The 20,618-nt window shown below is 48.2% G+C and overlaps 8 protein-coding genes across 8 annotated transcripts; 3 read left to right on the forward strand and 5 right to left on the reverse strand.

Moving 5' to 3' along the window:
• Nucleotides 1–1,922: 1,922 nt before the first annotated feature.
• BDV38DRAFT_156352 (putative signal transducer) lies at nt 1,923–4,648 on the reverse strand. The gene is made up of 2 exons (XM_032051717.1): nt 2,466–4,648; nt 1,923–2,404 (listed from the first exon to the last, which is right to left on the reverse strand). The coding sequence occupies exons 1-2, from the start codon at nt 4,303–4,305 to the stop codon at nt 1,977–1,979; spliced, it is 2,268 nt and encodes a 755-aa protein (XP_031910712.1). The 5' UTR covers nt 4,306–4,648; the 3' UTR covers nt 1,923–1,976.
• Nucleotides 4,649–7,096: 2,448 nt separating this feature from the next.
• BDV38DRAFT_254402 (putative RNA binding protein Jsn1) lies at nt 7,097–11,622 on the forward strand. Its single transcript, XM_032055321.1, has one exon. The coding sequence runs from the start codon at nt 7,817–7,819 to the stop codon at nt 10,955–10,957; it is 3,141 nt and encodes a 1,046-aa protein (XP_031910713.1). The 5' UTR covers nt 7,097–7,816; the 3' UTR covers nt 10,958–11,622.
• A 95-nt stretch (nt 11,623–11,717) lies between these two features.
• BDV38DRAFT_285601 (MT-A70 family) lies at nt 11,718–13,268 on the forward strand (the record flags this gene model as incomplete). Its single annotated transcript, XM_032060517.1, has 1 exon — nt 11,718–13,268. One exon carries the CDS (start codon nt 11,718–11,720, stop codon nt 13,266–13,268), a length of 1,551 nt encoding a protein of 516 aa, XP_031910714.1.
• Nucleotides 13,269–13,391: 123 nt separating this feature from the next.
• On the reverse strand, nt 13,392–14,489 carry BDV38DRAFT_156375 (ubiquitin carboxyl-terminal hydrolase). Its single transcript, XM_032051718.1, has 2 exons — nt 14,285–14,489; nt 13,392–14,216 (listed from the first exon to the last, which is right to left on the reverse strand). Exons 1-2 carry the CDS (start codon nt 14,334–14,336, stop codon nt 13,516–13,518), a joined length of 753 nt encoding a protein of 250 aa, XP_031910715.1. The 5' UTR covers nt 14,337–14,489; the 3' UTR covers nt 13,392–13,515.
• Nucleotides 14,490–14,718: 229 nt separating this feature from the next.
• Nucleotides 14,719–15,971, reverse strand: BDV38DRAFT_254406 (putative mRNA decapping hydrolase). Its single transcript, XM_032055322.1, has 3 exons — nt 15,779–15,971; nt 15,037–15,693; nt 14,719–14,984 (listed from the first exon to the last, which is right to left on the reverse strand). The coding sequence occupies exons 1-3, from the start codon at nt 15,855–15,857 to the stop codon at nt 14,740–14,742; spliced, it is 981 nt and encodes a 326-aa protein (XP_031910716.1). The 5' UTR covers nt 15,858–15,971; the 3' UTR covers nt 14,719–14,739.
• Nucleotides 15,972–16,222: 251 nt separating this feature from the next.
• BDV38DRAFT_254408 (uncharacterized protein) lies at nt 16,223–16,706 on the forward strand. Its single transcript, XM_032055323.1, has one exon. The coding sequence runs from the start codon at nt 16,258–16,260 to the stop codon at nt 16,453–16,455; it is 198 nt and encodes a 65-aa protein (XP_031910717.1). The 5' UTR covers nt 16,223–16,257; the 3' UTR covers nt 16,456–16,706.
• On the reverse strand, nt 16,616–17,279 carry BDV38DRAFT_285604 (ribonuclease H2 subunit C; the record flags this gene model as incomplete). Its single annotated transcript, XM_032060518.1, has 4 exons — nt 16,616–16,654; nt 16,731–16,945; nt 17,000–17,077; nt 17,126–17,279. 4 exons carry the CDS (start codon nt 17,277–17,279, stop codon nt 16,616–16,618), a joined length of 486 nt encoding a protein of 161 aa, XP_031910718.1.
• A 439-nt stretch (nt 17,280–17,718) lies between these two features.
• Nucleotides 17,719–20,583, reverse strand: BDV38DRAFT_273370 (uncharacterized protein; the record flags this gene model as incomplete). The annotated part of the gene is made up of 6 exons (XM_032057665.1): nt 17,719–18,322; nt 18,387–18,653; nt 18,773–18,850; nt 19,193–19,405; nt 19,459–20,391; nt 20,450–20,583. 6 exons carry the CDS (start codon nt 20,581–20,583, stop codon nt 17,719–17,721), a joined length of 2,229 nt encoding a protein of 742 aa, XP_031910719.1.
• Between the last annotated feature and the right edge of the window lie 35 nt (nt 20,584–20,618).

Below are 20,618 nucleotides of genomic sequence, written 5' to 3' on the forward strand. Positions count from 1 at the left end.
GTATACGAATACCTCATAGTACTCAAGTGGGAAACCCATTAGGTGCTAGATTTTGCATAATAATATGACATGTCCTGGATCCAGCTGTGGACCTTTTTATTGACGAATAAACATTGTTCCACTGTTGCGGAAGATCCATTTTCGACGTTCAATCACATCAATTTGATCAACAACGGAGACGAATTCCCACTCCTGTCCCGGGGATCGTCTTCATTCCTGCCTTACGAAAAAATTTCCCAAAACAAAAGACTTCTAGACTCTCTTCCAGACCAATGCTTCCAAAAAGGTCCATGGTGGGTCGTCGTTATTCATCAACCAAGCCCGTTCTTGCCCGCACTCTAGATTTATCTTTCTGTTGCCTGGAGAGTTGGTCTCCGGCAACCTCACTCTGTGCTGCGCGACTTGTTCATTCCAATCCAAATTAGTTCATACTGTAGGTAGCCGCATGGGGCAGGACACCACTACAATGAAATAGAAACGCCGATGCGGTGCTTCATGCAACTGGAGGGTGATTGCAGAAATGTCGCAGGTACCTGATTTGGCCATGCGCGCATTGAGTCATTTCACAATTGCAAATCTTGGCTAAGAAAGGTATGTGGGAGGGAGAGAGAGAAGGTGATGTGCAAAAAAGCAAAGACCATACTACTTGATGCAGAATGGGGGCGGGGAGCATCACGAGTGAGGGCTCACACGCCGTATTACTCGATTGGGACAATCATGGGATTCTCTATCGGAGCTCTTTCGTACTGACAACGGAGTCTCACACTTAACTAACTAGTCAATCCTTCTCGAGTCTATAGCTAGGCTGAATATTACTATACGTGTTCCCCAATGTTCATTCTGCATCTGCATGCGGCCATTTTGGCACTGTCATCATACCGCAGTTTAATATCGCAATAGCACGGAATTTAATCTTCAAATAAACTTACACGAACGAAGCACAGCTTTAACCCTACTATAACCACTTTGGAACAGATGAGCAATCACAAGGTTAAACCCATGCGCCTTTTTTTTTTTTTTTTTTCCCTGGGCGCGAGTAAGTGTCTTATATGTAAACGAGGATAGCTTACTCGGTAGTCTTGACAGCTCACTTCTGTCTGGATATCCAAAGCCACTCAACAGATCACGAGTGATACTTGGCTGGCGTGAATATCTCGTCATCAATGAACGTGCATTAGCAGATTTGACACGCTGCGAAGTTTCGTTGAGACTAGATGGTTGTGATTCTGGACTGCAAGGACAAGCTCTTCCTTTACGTTTTCTTTTTATCTCAAACTTTATCTTTTAATAATAGCCACAACCATCTCTCGACGAATGAGCGAAGATTAGTATTAAAGTATTCTCAAGTAGAAAGGCAGTTTCTGGTGTCCGAAACCCACAAAGTGAAATGACTTAGATATTACCCCAGCGACATCTAAGCAAAGAAACCAACCGCACGGGTTAGAAAATCATGTTAGTAGCAAGGATTATGGCTAGAGGGCATACAGTACTAGATAGTAGAGGCTAAGCTTTGGAATATGACTAGTCAGCACATAGACAAGTGTATATCAGATGATGGAGGGGTAGGTACAAGAAGCATAGATTTACCAAAACAGTGAAAAGTAAAACGAAGGAGAGGCAATCGACGATGGCAAAAGACGAAGGCGGATTGACCTCTCAAAATAATCTCGTGCTACTCCCTTACAAGATAGTTATGCGATCCCTTCGGGGGCCTGAGGTCAAATCTCAGCCTTGTCGTTTGTTGGTGCTTTGACCACTTCTTTTAATTGCATGTACGGAGTAGACTGGGCAGGCTTGTTAAACAGTGTAGGGAACTGCCCTGGTCGAGCAAAGCAGGCCGTCGCTATAAACTTACCGAACGGCGTATGTACTTAGACAAAGGGACTGTAGTAGAAATTCGTTATTTTATCCTGGGTATCACAATATAATACAAGTATCTAAGCAACACAGCCTCCTGGGTTCCTGTTGCTTGTTTATCATTTATCAACTTCCATAGGATCGCCCGCTCCAGTTTCCGTTGCTGCTGTAGGTGCAGGTGCAGGTGCAGGTGTAGGTGTAGTAGCTGCTGGAGTAGACGCGTTGGTAGCACACTCAGAAGCTTTTGTTGTCTCACCTGCTTTATCCTTGTTGCCATCGGCAGGCTCACCATCACCACTGCTGTCCTTCTTCTCACTCACTTTTTCCGGCGGCGGAGCCTTCGGATCTAGAAAGCGCTCGGGGACACCCCGTGCAGCAACCCCGGCGGGGCCCACGTAGCATCCGAGCATAGTGCTCCAGGCATACTTCTGAGTGACGGTATTCCGGATTTCATTGTATGCGTATGCATTCGCAAAAGGAAGAGCCGTTTCGGGGTCCCGGTAGCGCGACGGAAGGGATGTAATGACGCAGAGTGACGAAGAGATCTCTATTCAGGATGTAAGCAAACTTTGGAAATAAGATGGATAGAAAACGGGCCCGCTACATACTGGCAAGCCTTGGTGGCTTCTTTGCATTGAAATAGATGCTGAACTCGCGGCTCTGGGCAGTCTTGTCATCAAAGTTCTCCAGCACTGTGAGAGTCCTCCCAGCGTGTTCGATGACTGGCGGATGCTGTGGGATTTGGGGCTGTGGCACCTCCCCGGCTATAGCAGCTGGCTGAACCAGTTGTACCTCCGGAGCCACCTGTTCCTGCTGAATCGCTGCAGTCACCTCTCCTTCTTGATTGGGTGGTACAGGCGCAGTGGGTGCATCCGGGGCAGCAGCAACAGTAGAGGGGGGTGAGACAGCCTGAGGGGCTGTAACTGTGTCAGGCGCTGGTTGAGTCGTTGTGGATTCGGCAGCTGGTTCCTTCGGTATATCGATGCCATTCCCTTCTGGGGGTGTCGGATCTTGATTCTTCTGCTCCTGCTCCTGCTCCTGTGCCTCAAGTTTCGGGGTCGGGACTTCATCTAACATCTGTAAATCTTCTGTACCTGGAACTGGATCTTTTGCAGCTTCTTCAGGCTTCGACTCGACGCGGCTTTCTGGCGCTTGTTCGCTTTCTGGCTCATTTTCTATAGCTTTGCCCTCAGGTGTCTTCTTTGGCAGTCCCGTTCCCTCCATTTGTGACCCTTCATCTGCCGTTGGTTCGATGGTTTGCGCGTCATCGGACACGGGTTTGGGAGATCGAGCAAGCGAAGGAGTCGAGACTGTAGAGTCGCCCGTGGCAGTAACAGTTGTACTTTCGGGTTTCGCGTCACTCCCCTGCACGGGGAGAGGGTCCGTTTTCTCGGTTAGTGTAGAGTCTTGTGTTTCTTTCGACATATTCTCCCCACCAGATGTGGCTGGTCCTGCAGCACTTTCAGAAATGGTTGGGGGTAGGGGCTGTGTCGTGGCAGGACTGGTAGCAGAGATATCTGCAGGCTTTTGTTCTGTCGTAGTCTTCTCCTCCTTGTCCGACTTCTTACTTTTCTTACGCGTATTATCCTCCTTTTCAAGCTTCGGTGTAATGTCGACTTTGCCGAGGCGCGTCAAGCGACCATCAACCCAGGTAGCTACACCACTCCAGTAAGACATAACAGGACCTTCGAGACGACGGTTTTGAAGGGCCTCGATTTTGGCTTTTCTTTCGTCCGCTTTTCTCCTTTCCATCTCCTCCCATCGATTGAGGCTCTTGCTATTCTGTCTTTCAACCCTTTCAGCTTCGGCAAGGCGCTCGGCCTGTGTCATCTCCTTGGGCTTCAAGTGCGCCTTTCTTTTCGCCGCTTCCTCCATAGTCGCGATGAGTCGAATGCGCTTCTCCTCACTGTCCTTAAGTCGTGCATGCGTAAGCTCCTTGTTCTGCATCGTTTGGCGACGTGAGGATGATCGTGTGGGTCCCTCCTCGGGCGTAGGAATCCATGAAATACGCTCCGACTTCTTCTTTGGTCGAGGGGGGGCGGGTACTGCGGACACGGCGGTGGGATCTATCTTAACTTTTTTGCTTGTTATTTTAAATCGAAGATCTTGCTGGGCCCTTCGCTTTTTCTTTTCTGCCTTCTCTTCCTTTTGTAGTTGCGTTTCCCCTTCGTAATCATCAGACCGAGCATTGGGCCCTTGGTCCTCCTCGTCCGAAGATGAGTCTAGGCCCATATCGTCCTCCTCGCCCCCTTCCTCCTCTGCATTGACGGAGAACTCGTTATCATCATCGACTTCCTCAAATAGAAGAGCGAGGTCATCATCGGCTTCGGCATTGAGAAGGGCAGACATGTGGCGTCCTGCTGTGCTTCGCTTTGATCGTCCCTCAATGAGGGACACCACTGGCATCTCCTCTTCTGCGGAAGATTGGCCGACGTTATCATCCGCCATTTTCTGTGTAATTTGGGAATCTAGCGGACGCGACAATGGTTTGTTTCAAGACTGGTCACAGAAATCCGTCCGAAGAAAACAGAGGTGACAGAGTCCGGCGTGGCGTTCAGTTCCGCTTGATTAAAAAGAATCCGCAGAGCTTGTTATCATGAATGTCAGAGGCTTGGTTGGGTTTGCGGAGTTATGACGGGCGCCGTAAACGCCAAAAAGAAAAACGGGAGAAAGGCGCGTGAAGTAACTAAAGGTGAAGAAGAGTAAACTCAGTGGGCTGCTCTGCCATGATAAGCGGTTGGGGGCCGACGTACAGTGTGGCTAAAGATCTGCTTCAGAGACACCGGGTCCGCCTTAGTGAGATACTTAATGGTTCATGGGTGGGTTGGCACAATGTGAGAATATATCTTATGTAGGATCTCGCTGATAAGCCCTGGATCGGTGTTGAAAGAAGCTTGGGGGCAAGCACAGCTAATCGCTAAGCAGACATAGTTATGCAATCCGTCCGGGTGCATGAGTTCGAATCTCAGTCTTGTCATTCCTTTTTTGTAACCCCTTTCTCCACATCTCCCTTCCTTTGGTTCATTCTACTTTCATTCTGCTCTTCATCTAGTGCTTTCCAAAGGCGCTGGTAGGAATTCCCATTCTACGTAAAACTTATTATGTACCTCAATATACTTTGATTTCCTGCGCGCTTTAATTGTTCCTCAACAACGGCCGCCTATCCTGGGGCGGCTTACACTCATTGTTATTCTACTATAGCTATATGCAATTGGCTTCTATTGTTCGGTTTCACACGGAGTACTGTGGTATGCACTCATTTGTGAGTTGGTGACGATGAGGGGAGGGAGGGGAGAGGACTTGTCACAAAGCATAAGTGTGTGGGCGTGTATCAGGGATGTGAAAGATCAACTATTAGCTTCCAAGAAACCCACTGAACACTAACCACTCCCCTTCTCACACACTGTACCTTGCCACAGGACGCCAATCAATGGGTCTTGTCACCTGTACTTACAGCACCCGTAACATCTGCATCATGTCAGCAAGCAAGACTCCATTGCCAAACAGGAGATGGATCAGTGGAACGCGGGGTTTAGCATGTTTCAGGGCTGTCAATCAGATGGGACTAATACAAACTAGCTCACACTTTACTCAGCCCTCCCAAGGTTGAAAATTCTCAAGGGCTCATCCTATGAACCCTATCGTTGGGTTCGAATTATATGGCTAGTATATGTACATATGTCCACCATGGCATCATGAGAAACCCCAATCATGAGGGCAACGAATGGATGTCATCGTTTAAGCTGATGAGAAATTTAAATTTGTTCCTATAGTTACCCATTGCCCGGTGAATGCAATGTTTTGGAGCTCAGATGCCACATGACCAGACAAATGTTCATGTCTGAAACATTTCCGAGGAGTGGAGAAGGTATTATGGCAGCCATGGATGTACTTTGAGAGTCACAGGTCCTCTGTCCCAAGGCATAGATAGTTGGTTTAAGACGACACCCCTAAAGGAAGATAAAGATGAGACCAAAAAAAAGGGGGGAAGAAAACTAAAAAATAATGAAAAACGACAAAAAAAAAAGACAAGACAAGAAGGAAAGGGGAAGAGAGATGACAGACCGCAACGAATGCGTTATTTTGTCCTCTTCCAGATTTTGGTTCGGCAAGATCTATGGATGGGACCGATGGAGCCGTTGGGGATGTTGACTCGTGCGCCTACCTAACGAAGAGAATTACAAGGATAGATGCTTGACGATAAAGCATCGATATATCCCATTTGAAAGCAAGTCTCTCAGATAAAAATAGCAATCCGATGTTAGAAGAGAAAGAATCTACTATAAGCAAAGTATGAATGACATTCTATCAATCTAGTAGTAGTAATGCCGGCTCCCTTTGAATACTATCTTCCTAGCGGTAAACCGGTGACCAACCATAGTAACAGTAATATGACATTTCCTTGCCCCGGGGATCCGGCAAAAGAACCAACCGCCTTCCCTTTCGCACTGTCGAAGTCTCTTTCCAACTCTTTTCCCCTTCCCATCAGCTCTTCGAGACCGTACCTTACGTTTACCACGACTTGCCTGTGTCTTCTTTATTTTCCATCCTCACCATTTTTTCTTACGATATCGTTTTCTTTTCTTTCCAACCTCCCCCCAAACCAAAAATAATATTTCTTCATTTCCTCTCCTCTTTCAATTAGAATATTATTCACTTTTATTCTATTTGTTTTGCACTCTTCGGTCCTTTTCTTTACTGTCACTATATCTTTTTTAACGCATCTGGTCGGAAACCGCGCAGTTTATTTTCCAGCCACCCGTTCAAATCAATTTGGTCCTTTCGATCCGCAAACCTGCGAACCGTTGCTTCCTTCCACCTTCGCCCTCTCCCGATCATCTATTCGAGACGTCTTGCTTGTGTCCCTTGTGGTCTTTTCGGGTGGGCCTTGGTCGCCTAGCGATAATTATTACTCTGGAGATCTTATTGTTAGGTGGATCGTGGCAGTTGGATCTGAACACTAGCCAAGATTATCATCATCTACCAGAGGTCGGCATCGATGCATAACGGACAGATTTCTGCGCAGAATTGATATTGCCTCTTTCCGCTTTCTGGGTGTTAATTGCCTCTGTTCCAGCTTACGTATTATTTTGACCAAGCCCTCCGGTTGACCCCGCTACGAACACCTTTCACACACCGGTCCAACACACTGAGCGCTGGTTAACTGGAATTCCCTCGGATCAAGCAGTGAGTTCATGAACATCTGCGGTGGTGTCAATTGGTGCTTATACTCCACAAGGTATTTTTTAGCTGTCGAAGAATTGTACGATCAACACATGGTTCTTTTCGGGAACGTCTCCGACTGAACCGGATTTCATCCTTCAACATCATCTATTGCTCCATAGGAAATTTATAATCTGGGAATCTGGTGCCTGCCTTTTCCAAAGGCGGAGGGAAATAATCTATAATGCTACCTGTTTCACGACCTGAGGGCCATATGAACCTCAACTATATTCCCACCACTCAACCGATGTCTGGGACATCTACGGGACGCAGCTCTCCGAGCGATTTGTCCGCTGCCGCCGCTGTCAAGTCACCTTTTGGACCAAGCGGCTTAAATGGCGCCGCAGGGTCAATCGGAAATGCGAGGCTAGGGGCTGGATCCCCTTCCCATGACCTTGGAGCTCGCCTATACTCGAAAAGGTTGGTAGCATACCCCTGTTGATATCGCTTTCTTGGAATAGTGCCATTGACTCGCTCCTTTCGCTTTACTAGAGCACGAGAGATCCAGGCGGAGGAAGGCGTCTCCCCAAGTATCTGGGGTCCCCCTACCAGTGGCCATTCTACCCCGCTTCGCGAAAACATCCCCGAGTCCCCGAGCCAAGAGGGTTTCCCTGACCTAGTGCCCACTTCAAGTGGTTCAATCAATAGCCCTGCACGGAGAGCTAGAGCCGGCACTGTGCCATCAAGATTTTCACCCGTCGGTGCGCTGAATGAGGCAAGCCTTCAACAATCTTTTATGTCTCAAACTTCTCGGCCCACGCCGTCGACTAGCCCCTTTCGCCCCTCTGGAGTTTCTGGTATAGATACAGGTGCAACTGCTGCTCCTGTTGCTCCTGCTAGGGGCACAGGTTCTCTGTCGCGTCTCCGAGCTGGTTCGATGCCACAGAGGGCAAACTTCCTCGGGCCGTCTAGCCCATTTGGACCATCCTTGTTCTCTACTAGTTGGGCTACGGGGCGCGACCGGGCGACCACCCTCACGAGTATCCGATCCTCTGAGGGGCCCACTTCTCCTAGCCATTCGTCCTTTTCGAGAGATGGACTCACGGACACCGATGTCAAGACCCTGGACTACCTGGGTCTAGCTGAAACCCCGCAGCAAGCACGAGCCAGTCTTGTGCGACCCTCGGTGGATATGCTCATTCAACAGCAGCAACAACAGCAACATCAACAGCAGCAAGCGTCTACTCTGCCACCGCTGCTGGCGGAATTAGCTATGATGAAAAACAACAATAGGTTTCGGTCATATTCTGTAAACGCTAAGGAAAAGTACGCAGACGATGAAGACCTTGAGTACGAGAGCCGTTACTCGCAGGTTCCTTCAGGTACTGTTACACCTTCAGCCGCAGCAACTGCTGCCCAACTGGCTGCTACCCAGGCTCAGATCCATCAACACAATTTGGCTGTCCAGGCATTTGCTAACCACGCTTCTGTCAACCGGCCGCGGGCCAGGACTGCTGGAATTCTCGAGGCCCCTCCTCAGCGGTCCTCGATTCGCAACTATCTAGCCACTCCTTCGCGCCTCGAGAACAGTTTTAGCGCCGCAGATTTGAATATTGCGGAGAGTGGAGAGTATGATGAATTGTCGGAGGCTGTGCAGATGATGCATCTGGGCGGAAGTGGCGCGCCTAATCTGGGCATGCGACAAGGTGATTTGGTTGATGAGAATAACCAGGATGGCCCGACTCGTGCCTTATGGATTGGCAGCATTCCGGTTTCTACTACAATCACTTCTTTGGCAGCCATCTTTAGCAGATACGGCAAAATCGAATCCACCCGGGTGCTGACGCACAAGAACTGTGGGTTCGTCAATTTTGAGCGTGTGGAAAGCGCTGTTCAGGCCAAATCGATCCTCAATGGCACGGAGATTTTCCCTGGCGCAGGCCCAGTCCGAATTGGATATGCCAAAGTTCCTGGCACCTCTGCGTCCGGGACTCCTGGGGTTAACGGCATCCAGTCTTCTCCCACCCCTGATCCCAACGCTAGGTCGACCGCCGCTGATGGTGTGGAAAGCTCTGATTCCGTGACTGCTGTTCCGCAGATACCTCCCCTTCCTGAGCTCCAGCCAGAGATGGTGCAGATTGTCAAGGAATTTGGTGCTAGTGACGAAGACATGCTTAATATAACTGCAAGTATCCAGCAGGCCATCGCTTATCAGGCATTTGAAGACGAGATCCCTCCCATCCCTGAGCCTAGTCAGACCAGGATGTTTGATGCTCCGCGCCTTCGCGATATTCGCAAGAGAATTGATAACGGTGCATGCTCGGTCCAGGAAATCGAAGAGACTGCGATCTCGATGCTACCGGAGATTGCAGAGCTTTCCTCTGACTACCTGGGCAACACCGTAGTGCAAAAGCTTTTTGAGTTCTGCTCTGAACCGATCAAAGAGCAAATGCTTGTTCAAATCGCACCACACCTCGCTGAGATTGGTGTTCATAAGAATGGTACCTGGGCTGCGCAGAAAATCATTGACGTCGCTCAGAGTCCAGATCAGAAGAAGATGATTGTGGATGCACTCCGCCCCTACACCGTCCCACTTTTCCTTGATCAGTACGGAAACTACGTTTTACAATGTTGTCTTCGCTTTGGCGCCTCGTTCAATGACTTCATTTTTGAGACTATGCTGAGCCGTATGTGGGAGGTCGCCCAAGGACGGTTCGGAGCTCGCGCGATGAGAGCCTGCCTTGAAAGTCACCACGCCACCAAGGATCAGCAGCGCATGCTTGCGGCCGCAATCTCTCTTCACAGCGTGCAGCTCGCGACAAATGCTAACGGTGCGCTTTTGCTCACATGGTTCCTCGACACCTGCACTTTCCCTCGCCGGCGAACTGTGCTTGCCCCAAGACTTGTGCCGCATTTGGTGCATCTCTGCACCCATAAAGTTGCCTATTTAACGGTTCTAAAGGTTATTAACCAACGCAACGAGCCCGATGCCCGTGAAATAGTGTTGAAGGCACTTTTCTTCAGCCCTGGTGATGAAGTCTTAGAGAAGATACTGAGCGATCAAACATCAGGGGCAACCTTGATTTTCAAGGTTCTGACCACGCCATTTTTCGATGAATCCATGCGTGCAGAGGTTGTGAAGAACGTGTCGAAAGTTCTCACCAAGCTAAAGGCCACACCAAGCCAAGGCTATAAGCGACTGATGGATGAGGTCGGCCTTTCATCTCGTGGCGGTGCCCGGGATAACCATCATGGACGGGATAACTCAGAGAAACAACAGCAGCGTCCCGCCTCTCGGCCTGCACCTTCGAATTATCCTTCTCAGTCATCCGTGGACAGGCAGTACAATGGGCAGTTCGTTCCCGCTATGCTTTCTCAAAACTTAGAGAATGCCCGGGCCGATCAGCAGTCGAGTGTTGCGTCTTTTGACCCTTATGCTATCAGTGGGGTGAATGGTCTGGGCTCGGCAGGTACTATCAATTCGTTGAATGGTGCGTCAGGAATGAACGGCTCTGGCTTCGGTCAAGATCCTTTGTTGCCACTTCAACAGGCGCAATACCAGGCTTATTTGGCTGCGCAATCTCGCGGCGTCTCACCTGGTGGAATTTATCCGAACCTGGGTAACGCTAATTTTGGATATCCGGGCGGATCTCCCTCAGTGGACAGCCTTCGAGGCATGCAGGCTCAGGCTACCCCCTTGTCTGGAGCTACGCAGATGAGCCCTCCCGGCTCCATGCTTAATCAGTCCGGATTTGGCCCCCAGCAGTTTAGCCCTGTTATGAACACGGCTCAGATGTATCAGTATCCTCCTCAATTTAATTTCCAGCAACCTGCCCAAGGACAGTCCACTGGGGGACGACGTGGACGTGTAAGTGGTTCCTATTCTATATGTGAGCAGCGGCTGCCTCGTACAGAAGCTAACATCATCTTTTATTAGCGCTGAGGTTCGCATATGACCTTTTAATCCAACTTTGTTTCAACTTTATGTATAAAGTTAACATTTTTTTCATTCCACTTTTTGCTACTTTTCCGGATACGGAGTAGTATGGTTATATGTATGAAATGACCCTTATCTCACCTAGACTGACGCTGGATCGTCTTGGAAGAGGGGGAAAGGAGAGACGACAGAGGGAAAAGTGTTGTTGGTTTTTATTTCCATTTTTATTCTCGTTCTTATCTCATCTTTAAAGAGCATGGTGGTGTCACATTTGTCAATATAGCATCAAGTGGTGCGAACCACCGAGTTTCAAGCCGTGTTTCTTCAACCTGAGTTGTGTTGGATACAAGGAGAGTTGTCGTTGTTCTTGTTGTTTCTGTTGTTGGTTTTCTATCACTCAAAGTCCTGTATTTCTTGTGGTCTCAATCTTGCAGTGGGTTTAGACTGCTGGTGACGTGACGAATTTCCTTGATAGTCTCGATATGAAGCTTTTGTGAATGTTTGACCAGCGCTGTCTGTATCTCGTTAGGAATCCATATTATCTAAAATAGACAACATGATCATATTTTATTTCCCATGGTTGTAGTTTAATACGCGTTTAGCCTTCTATCTTAGCCTTGGGGAACATATATATATTAAGGGTTGGAGAATTGCCTGTCAGGCGTTTTCCGGGGACGATCCGTGCAAATCCCCATCCCCATCGCTACTTCTTCGATATTCCTCAAGAACAGTGGCATTGCGAAGCCACAAGCAATCAACAATGACTCGATCCTCAATTCTCTATCAAAACTCTCAGAACACAGTCTTTCTTCTTGACATTCCCACGTCTATTGCTCTCGCTCAGGATTTTTCACCAGTCCAACAGGAGTCACCATCAGACTCTTCAGAGCTAATCTCGAGCACACAGGTCTGTCTAAGGCATGTCTTATCTTCAACACCCCTAAAAGTCCCTTACCCTGGATCTACAGAGCCTAAAACGGATGCCGCGAGGGCAAAAGTCCTACAAAGGATTCCTGTTTCGGAGCGAGAAATCCACGATGCTATTGCGCCTTTGGTGAGAGAGGCGCTGCATGAAATTCGGCTGAGTCTTGGGGGTGATGAGTGGTGTTTTGAAAGAAGGACCTTAGCACCTGACTCTGGACGGAATTGTACTGCTCATTGCCGCGAAGGAAATGTGTCTCTAGGAAAAAGAAGCCGAAAAGGTCTAGAGTCCAGTGGGAATGATGACTGCCGGTTCCCAGTCGAGGACTACACGGATTCAACCGTTCCTGGAAAGTCGACCAAGCTACGGGGCGTGCCTCAGAACCCAGACCTGGTCAATCCGCCTTTGGTCCTCTCGCCTGGGTTGAATTTGTTCGACTCCATGTCGGGTCTTTGCAATCTTGTCGTCAGAAATACGTCCTCTGACCATGCAACTGTGAGAGCTGGTTGCGTATTGGGAAGGCACGGCAACTCAACTGAGACCAACTGCGCGCAACACTATAACCATACGTACTATATACCACCACTATCGAGCTTCTTACTTTGCAAACTACCTATATCACAGTCTGCCACGAAGCCCAACAGATTCATAGACCCTATACCAGGTCTCTCTCGAGACCGGAAATTCGATCTAATCCTCCTTGATCCGCCATGGGTGAATAGATCTGTTCGACGCAGCGGACATTACCATACACAGCACTACCTCGAGGGTGATCTACTGACGCAGTGTATTCGAGATATCCTCAGGGTGCACTTACAAGACAGTCATTGCACCTTCCGTTGCGGCACTTCTGATGATCGTATATCGACCCCAAAGCCTCCCGAGCCACAGACCCAAAGCTCTATAGCAGCCATATGGATTACCAACTCTGCAAAAGCGCGGAGAACAGCCTATGATGCTATCCAAGGCGCAGGTCTTTCCGTCTGCGAGGAATGGATTTGGATCAAAGCCACGGCAAACGGGGATCCTATCACACCGATAGATGGTCTCTGGCGGAAACCTTATGAAGTTCTGGTCATAGGAAGGATGAACAGTCCCCAACTGCCGGCTGTTTCATCGGAGAAAAGTGGTGGCGGTGTCGTCACTAGGAGGTTCATCGCTGCTGTTCCAGATGTGCATTCCCGGAAGCCGAACTTAAAGGAGATTTTTGAGAAAGTTTTCTTTGACGATGCTTCTCCTTCTCCTAAGTCGGAAGATCGCACAACTTATTCCGCCTTAGAGGTATTCGCACGCAATTTGACTGCCGGATGGTGGGCATGTGGAGATGAAGCTCTGAAGTTCAACTCGGAGGAATGGTGGGTTCATGATAAAGATACGAGCTTGAGTTGATCTGAATTGGTTTATGATGTATGTTTAGATACCAAAGTCCCTTTCTTGGCATCTCTGTTATACATAGGATAATCATAGAGTCGTGAATGATTTCTATCGTTATATACGTTGATACTACATCCACCGTAGATACCTGGCCATTGGCTTCACCTGAGCCACTCTAGTCTGGGCAAACCCAGCATATGTAAACTCCCAAACACCTATTCGAATATGTATACACAAACGAAAAGATACATTAGCATGCCCCTTAATCAAAAACAGGCCCCAAGCTGACCAAACTGAACCTCAAGTCCGGGTTACCACCCTGAGCCTCAGTCTTCAAGAACCTCCTAACTCCCAAGTTAAGAGCCTTCTCGCTCAATGCATCTTCATTCTCATCCAACTTCCCCCTTTCCAACGGGCCCTTCCTCCTCCCGTCTAGCTCCCACAACCTTCCATCAACTCCCTTCACAAATGCCACAAAGTGCAAGTCAACGGAATCCTCTGCCTGGGGGGCCGTAGTATCGCCCAACTTCGCTGCATCAGCATGAGCACTCTCCAGTGCCTTGCTCTCATACAACAGATTCGCTCTGTCAATAGGACAAAGGGGCTCTGCATCCCGCAGAAGACCATCCAAATCTGATCCAGGGAGAACCTGTTTCCGAGCCTCTCCATTGGACACAGCGTGCAGCAATCCGATCAAACCGCAGGCGTTCCGGATCGTCTGTTTAAACCACATGACCGGTTCCGAGGGCCCCGAGCCAGTATAGTCGGTGAGTTTGCTATCTTCGGATACGCGGGATGATTCGTAGGTTTTGGAGACGGGGAAGACGAGGAGGAGGGCGTGCGAGGGACGGGGAACGAAGGCTAGGAGGTCTGGCTCGTCAATTGAGTATACGTCTGTGAAGCCTAGGGTCGGTGGGAGACCGAGCTGGTGGACTAAGTGCGACATCACTTCTGGGTTGTTTTCTGTGTCCATTAGGTCAGTTGGTGTCTTCTTGCCTTCTTCTGCTGGCTTGGAGTGGGGTATTATATACCGAGGGGCACGAAGGCCTTGTTGGCTTCTGGGACATCTACATGGTCTGTCATCTTGCTTATTGGCTCTTTCCTTGAATATAATAACACGGGGTTTTTGATGTGAAATGGTACGAAATGGTAGGTTCTGAGGTCAAAGTGGAGAGACGGAGTTGGTAAAATGTTGTCAGTGAGGGGTTGGAGTTGATCTGCGGGGTCGCAGTTAAGTTTATTTATATTCTAATTAAATCGGGGTTTCCGCCTTCCAGTCAATGACATGACATGTGACGGCCTTAAAGGTTTACGGTAGTTTGGCCCTGTCAATATATTGATTATAGGGGCCTGCCATTTAGATTCATGTTAATATATTTATTTCGCAGAGAATTCATGCAGATGATTTCATGGGAATATGTTTGTCATAAGTTCATGTCATTCATAACCATGTCTATGGCCTTCCTGTCTATAGCTAAACACAGTTCTAGTTCTGCAATGGCTTCACTCCCCGTTTCAACGGCTCATAAATATCGGTCCACAGCTCACTGGCTTCTCCAAGGAAATACGACAAGCTGACATCGGCCATACTCGCTTCCTCGTCGCCAGAGATGGTCTCCAACTGAGAAATAAGGTTCTCCAACCCAAAAGCTTTGCCCGTAGCCTGCGTAGCGCCAGCTTCCAGCATGACATTAACAATGTGAACGTGGAAGTGATAATATGTCGGTTGGTCTGATGACTGTCAGTTATTGCCCCCTCAGCATACCTACATGATACCACTTACAGTGCACATAAAGCTTGAGCTGATCTTGATCCAAATCCGGATACATATTCACTGTACCCTCTAGCAACCGTTGACGCAAATACTTCAACCAAGGGATATGTTTCTTCTTCAAATCTCGTAAGCTCCAGATATCCCTCCGTTGCACAAGAGCCAGCAGATGCAACGAGCCTATCGTTTTCCGATCCCAGTTAAGATCAGGAAGCATCAGGAACCCATCCTCGGGACCGTGACCCTGGTCCCGAAGAATAACATCTTCCTGTTCCGTTCGGCCCTCAAGGATGTTAAATACCCATTTCAACCGGCCCTCCTCCCGCTTGGCACTCATATACGGCCGGATATAGTCCCGGTAAATCTCAGGTGTTTCGGTCACCATGCGCAGAACCTGATCGGAGTACTTCTTGATATGCTGCTCGGTGCACGGCCAGATGAGGTTCAGTTTGAGGTCGGCAGATTGGTGGCCCTCACTGTCCACACCTGACGATGCCAGGTACCAGCGGTAGATGTCATTATCACCCAGGTTGTTTACGCGGGTAATTGCTGAGTGGAACGCTTTCAATACCTCGAGGGATTCGGTAGCGAAGGCGGCTCGCTCGGCTATGAGAATGCCTTGTTTTCCTTCGATTGTTCCCAGGAGAGCGATGCGGCGGCCACTTTGATCTAAGTATAGCTTTCTTAGTTACTAAGGTATTGACGATAGCGGGTTGGGTGAAGGGCCACTTGTAATAATTCAGGGAGTCCGAACCTTGCCTGAGCAACCTGCTGATCTCAAACTTCGAGATCAGTGCTTCGGGTGCCACTTTCGTGTCGTTGCCGGCTTGCATGATTGTGTGGGGTATCAAAAAGTTGAAGGTTGATCTTGCTTAAATTTACCCCGTATCTTTAATACGTGCCCGGCAGAATAGTTGGGCGGTCAATACTTATCAAGGTGTTATCAATACTGTGATCGATCTATGTAACGGTGGGAAGCTATATAGGTGCAACTTAGAGCATCTGAATCGTAGATTCAGATTTATGTGGTCTTTTGGTCTTGTGGAATATAGGGCCCTGGCTATATCCCTTACAGTATATAGCTCTTCACCAGAAGGGCGAATAGTCAATGATTCAACCGGGTAATGCAAGCTTCGATCTTGGAAAGTATAGGTATATGATATGTCTATATGCTAAAGTAGTATAGTCTCTCTGTACACTGTATGTAGCTCCCGGACAGCACGTCATAATAAAATGATGCTGCGCACGCTAGAGCAAGCAAAGCAAGGAACCGAGCCGCCAATAAGTGCTTCTATACGTAGAAATTGGATGGAGGCATATATCTTTAGCCGGATTGAAATCCTCATGGCGGTCATAAGCAGGATCGCGGTTGTTTCACCATTGATAGATGCTCATGCGTCAAGCACCATTCACCATAGATCACCATGGTGATATGAGGATGTCAATGTGCGGCCGTATCTTGTCAGGCGCCGCTGCAATTTCCCTAAGGAGGTGTATCCTGTAAAGACCCGAGTCGTGTTTAACAGGGAAGTGTCTATATACCAAAATGGTTTCGTCGCGTAGGATGTCCACAGATAAGCCAGGGCCGAGTTCATGAAGATTTCTTTTCGTCACTAGGCTGGCAATGCATCTACTCGTGATCAGTCCTCGAACATACAAAAGCACAAAATTGAAAAGAGAAAGGGGGGAAGAATGGTTTGACTCACCACTTCAGCCAGTTTCAGCCACTCTTCAACTCCCTTGACGAAGGAGTCGTCCGCCGCAGGGGTCAGCTCGTGACCCCACACCACATATTCATTGAAAGTAGCTTGTTTTTCCAGGATCTTGACTGGCTCTTCCTGTTCCGTTTCCTCGCTGATCGTAGAGTTTGCGTTGCGTTGGGTCGATGGCATCACACGCTCTGTTGGGAGCGCAATAATCCCTGAGTTGGATTGTTAGTCTGTAGGGTTTACAACAGGCATATATAGTTACTCACCTTCGTAACCTTCTGGAATCGCAACACGTCGGCCTCGCAACTTACGGCCGCGGAAGTAGGCAGTTTGTAGGTTTGTATCTGCGTCAATCAGTATTTTGGAACCCGAAGGCTAATTGGCGCGCTGACCATTTTCATCAGATTCAGACTTCCAGTAGCGTCCCAGGGGTCCAACGGGACCATCATAATGAATTCGACAAGGAAGAATATTGGGGGTAACGTTCTTCGGCAAATTCGCGTCTTCTGATCCTGAGGACTGTTGCTGAGGTTGGATAGCGAACATGTTGCGTTTGGATCTTAATTTCAATTGACTAGTGCAAACAAGAAGTAATTGAGCCGAATGCAAGGAAGTTAGCTGGTTTGTTAATAATCTAGGATGTTGCTCTATGAGCTGGATGATGATGGATGGGAATAAACTGGCGCACGCGTCGCGTTCTCCGCGTAAAGTGATTTAAAATGCCGTTGGGAGCGGAAATTTCCGACCCCAGAGCATCGACGGATCGACAGTATAAATGAGCATTATAGTCTCTCAGATCTCAACCTCAGACAAAATACGTCGATAAACGTCAAGGACCAATTATCTGTATTAAAAGCGTTCCAATTCTATATGCTTGCTCGAGATACAGTATGCAACCAGGGAATCTATGATCAAAGTAGTCGGATTGGATGATATCAAACGCCATAGAATTTGGGTATATTAGACAAGCTTGTATTTAACTTAATCACCTCTTGCGCGTCTTCTTCTTCTTCTTTTTCTTCTTCTTCTGGTCATCTCCATTCTCCTTCTCAACCACTACCCGTACCGGCCATTTCTTCAGGTGTTCCTTCTCGAATTCATCCTTATCTCGCCGATATAAAAGCATTGTAGCCTTAGCATCCTCCACACTAGAATGAGCGCCGCTCTGAATATCCAGACCTAGAAATTCTGAAGCCAACATTTTCAAGCGGGGAGAACCACCTCCGGCAATCTTTCGATATGGTGGGTGCTTGCTAGTGTCTCTAATGTCGCGCTTGGGATGGCTTAGAAGAAGTGCATCCAGATCGTTCCGCAAGGCATGCCCAACGAGTGTTCGCCCATCCATGATCTCTGCAACATCTTTTTGAACTTGTTCAAGGGACCGGGCTTCCATCATATGCTTCGGTAATATGCCGCTCACATGTGTTCGCCAATCCGTGACCATTTCTTTCGGTCGTACAAAAGAGTCATATACTTGTTCGCCGTTGAAGTTGACAATACTGACACGTGCAAGAGCCGAGTCGTTGTCGGGGTTAGGGCCGACTCCCACCATCTCGCAGTCCATCGCAACATATTTACCTAGTTCCGCACTAGCACCGGATTAGCAAAGGTTTGAACCAAAACATATGGCAGAGAGACAGCAGAGATACTAACGTCGGTGACCGGCCCTCATTGACCTTCGCAATCTTCATTTCGGGTCGCGGCGCAATCGAGGCAGTAGAATTCTTCCGGGAGATAGTTTTCACGGCGGTTTCCTGAACGCCATCCTTGTCTCCATCAACAGCGCTGTCAGTCATTCTCTTCCTCCTTTTCGGTACACGAGATTGTTCAAGTTTGGTTTTCCCTTCGACTGTCTCCGTTTTTCGCTTCTTTACCACACCATTTTGGCCTTCCCGCTCCGATGTCTTGCGTTTTGTAGAGCTGGAGACGGGATTCTTTTTCAGCGTCTCCTGGAGTTTCTTCCAATTGCTGGAAAGGGTTTTCACGTCCATTCCAATGGTCAGATGGATCTTATTGCATTGTGCTCTGGTTCTGGATACGCGATGCGAGGAGACAAGAAAGATATTTGATGCGGAGGAGCAGCTTTCCAGAATCGACGATAAATCCGATCAATTGCGCTAAAGTTAAATTTTCGGATGGCCCACTCACGAGTCTCGAACACTTCCGGTCCTCTTTTTTTTTTGTTTTTTTTTTTTTTTATAGCTGGCCATAACTTCCTTACATGTACTGAGCTTATCGGCATTGATTTACTCCCTTATAACGTGGAATATATGGGGTATAGACTATATTGTAGTAACCGCACAAAAGCTTTAGTTTATACAATCTATAAGCACCCTTTTAATGCCCGATGCGGGGTATTGGAAAGCAAAATAACTTTTTATATCTAGCAACGCCTCATTATACAATAGAAGTCTATGTGAAAAGAAATCAATATGGAAACGAAAAGGGAATCTATTTACAGGCCTGGAACCTTGAAATCCTTGTGACCCCATTTCTCCGTCAGCTTTCTCTTTGCCTTCTTGGGTTGTGAAACAGGCTTTCGAGATTCTAACTTTCCTTGAACGATTAACGTCCGGAATCGGTCGTCGAGCAGATTTCCCTCTGGCTTAAGCAAGCGCAGTGAGTCCTGCAGCTCATCTGGTAGAACAACCTCCAGTTTTTGCTCGGGGGCACTGGTGTGAGGTCAGTAAATGAATAAGGTATAGGTAGGACTGGGGAAACATACTATGTCCTTCCACCCAAAGGCTTTCGCCGCAAAACTGTATCATCACCTTCTCCCTCAGATTCGGAAGACCCAGCGCGTTCAAGCTCTTGCTGCTTCATTTTCTCAGCAATAGCTCTTGCCTGCTCAACCTGCTCTTCCTTCTTCTTCATCTGTGCCTCCCATTTTGCTTGCCTCTCAGCCTCCTTACGTCGCTTAATCTTGTTTCTTTGTGCTTTCGTCTTTCTCTCTGGACGTTTCTTCTTCAGCCAATCCGGAGTCTCGTACTCGCTCTCGAAACCTTCCCAGGCACTTTCATCGTCCGACCTCACCTCACCATCGTCATCCTTGGCCTCGGCAATCATACGCTGTCTTTCTTCTTCTTTACGCTCCTCCTCCAGGCGCTTTTTCTCTGCCTCTACCTCCTTGGCTCCTTGTTCCTGTAGAAGACCATCCCAGTCCTCAAAGGTTGGATTATAACTTGTGCCAGCGTTCGGCGTGCGGACAGCAGGAATCGCTTTTCCATTTGCGGCAAGTGAAATCGGGGCTTCCTTTAGCGTTACAGGTGCAACCTTCGGCTTCGGTTTCTCCAAGAAATCAAATTGCGGATCCTCCACAGGCGTTGGATCTTCAGCATCAGCCCAGGGATCATAGAAGTCACCTCCTACGTCCTTTTTGATGGGTTTGCCTTCTTTAGCGACTTGTTTTAAGCGCAGCCAATCCTTGCGGGTAACCCAGTCGCTCTTGTGTTTCTTAGTTTTCGGTTCGAGAACGCCATCTGTCACCTTCGAGTTGTTACGTTTGCGAGTGTCTACCGCTGGGATGACCGACCGCTGGGCAATAATTTCTTCCGATTTCAGCGGCTTGTGCTTTTTCTCGAATGCTTTGCGAATTTCTGTTGAACCAGTGGTATCGAAGGTGAACAGCTCTTCAGAAGGCTTCTCTGCCAGGACACCGCTGTAATATTAAATCAGCTTTTGAAGCATCGAGAGAAAGACAGTATGGTCATATTTACCCTTTGATCTCCTCATCTTTCAACAACCGGAGACCTTCTTGGACCTCCGTCACATCCACATTCTTTCGCCACGCCTTTTTACCCTTACGAGAAGGTTGGCTGAATTGCCTGGGAGCATCTGTGGAAGGAGACATTTTGTAGACCTTGCCAACTAGATTGCAATATCGAA

Source organism: Aspergillus pseudotamarii (genome assembly GCF_009193445.1).
Source record: "Aspergillus pseudotamarii strain CBS 117625 unplaced genomic scaffold BDV38scaffold_51, whole genome shotgun sequence".
Classification (NCBI taxonomy): domain Eukaryota; kingdom Fungi; phylum Ascomycota; class Eurotiomycetes; order Eurotiales; family Aspergillaceae; genus Aspergillus; species Aspergillus pseudotamarii.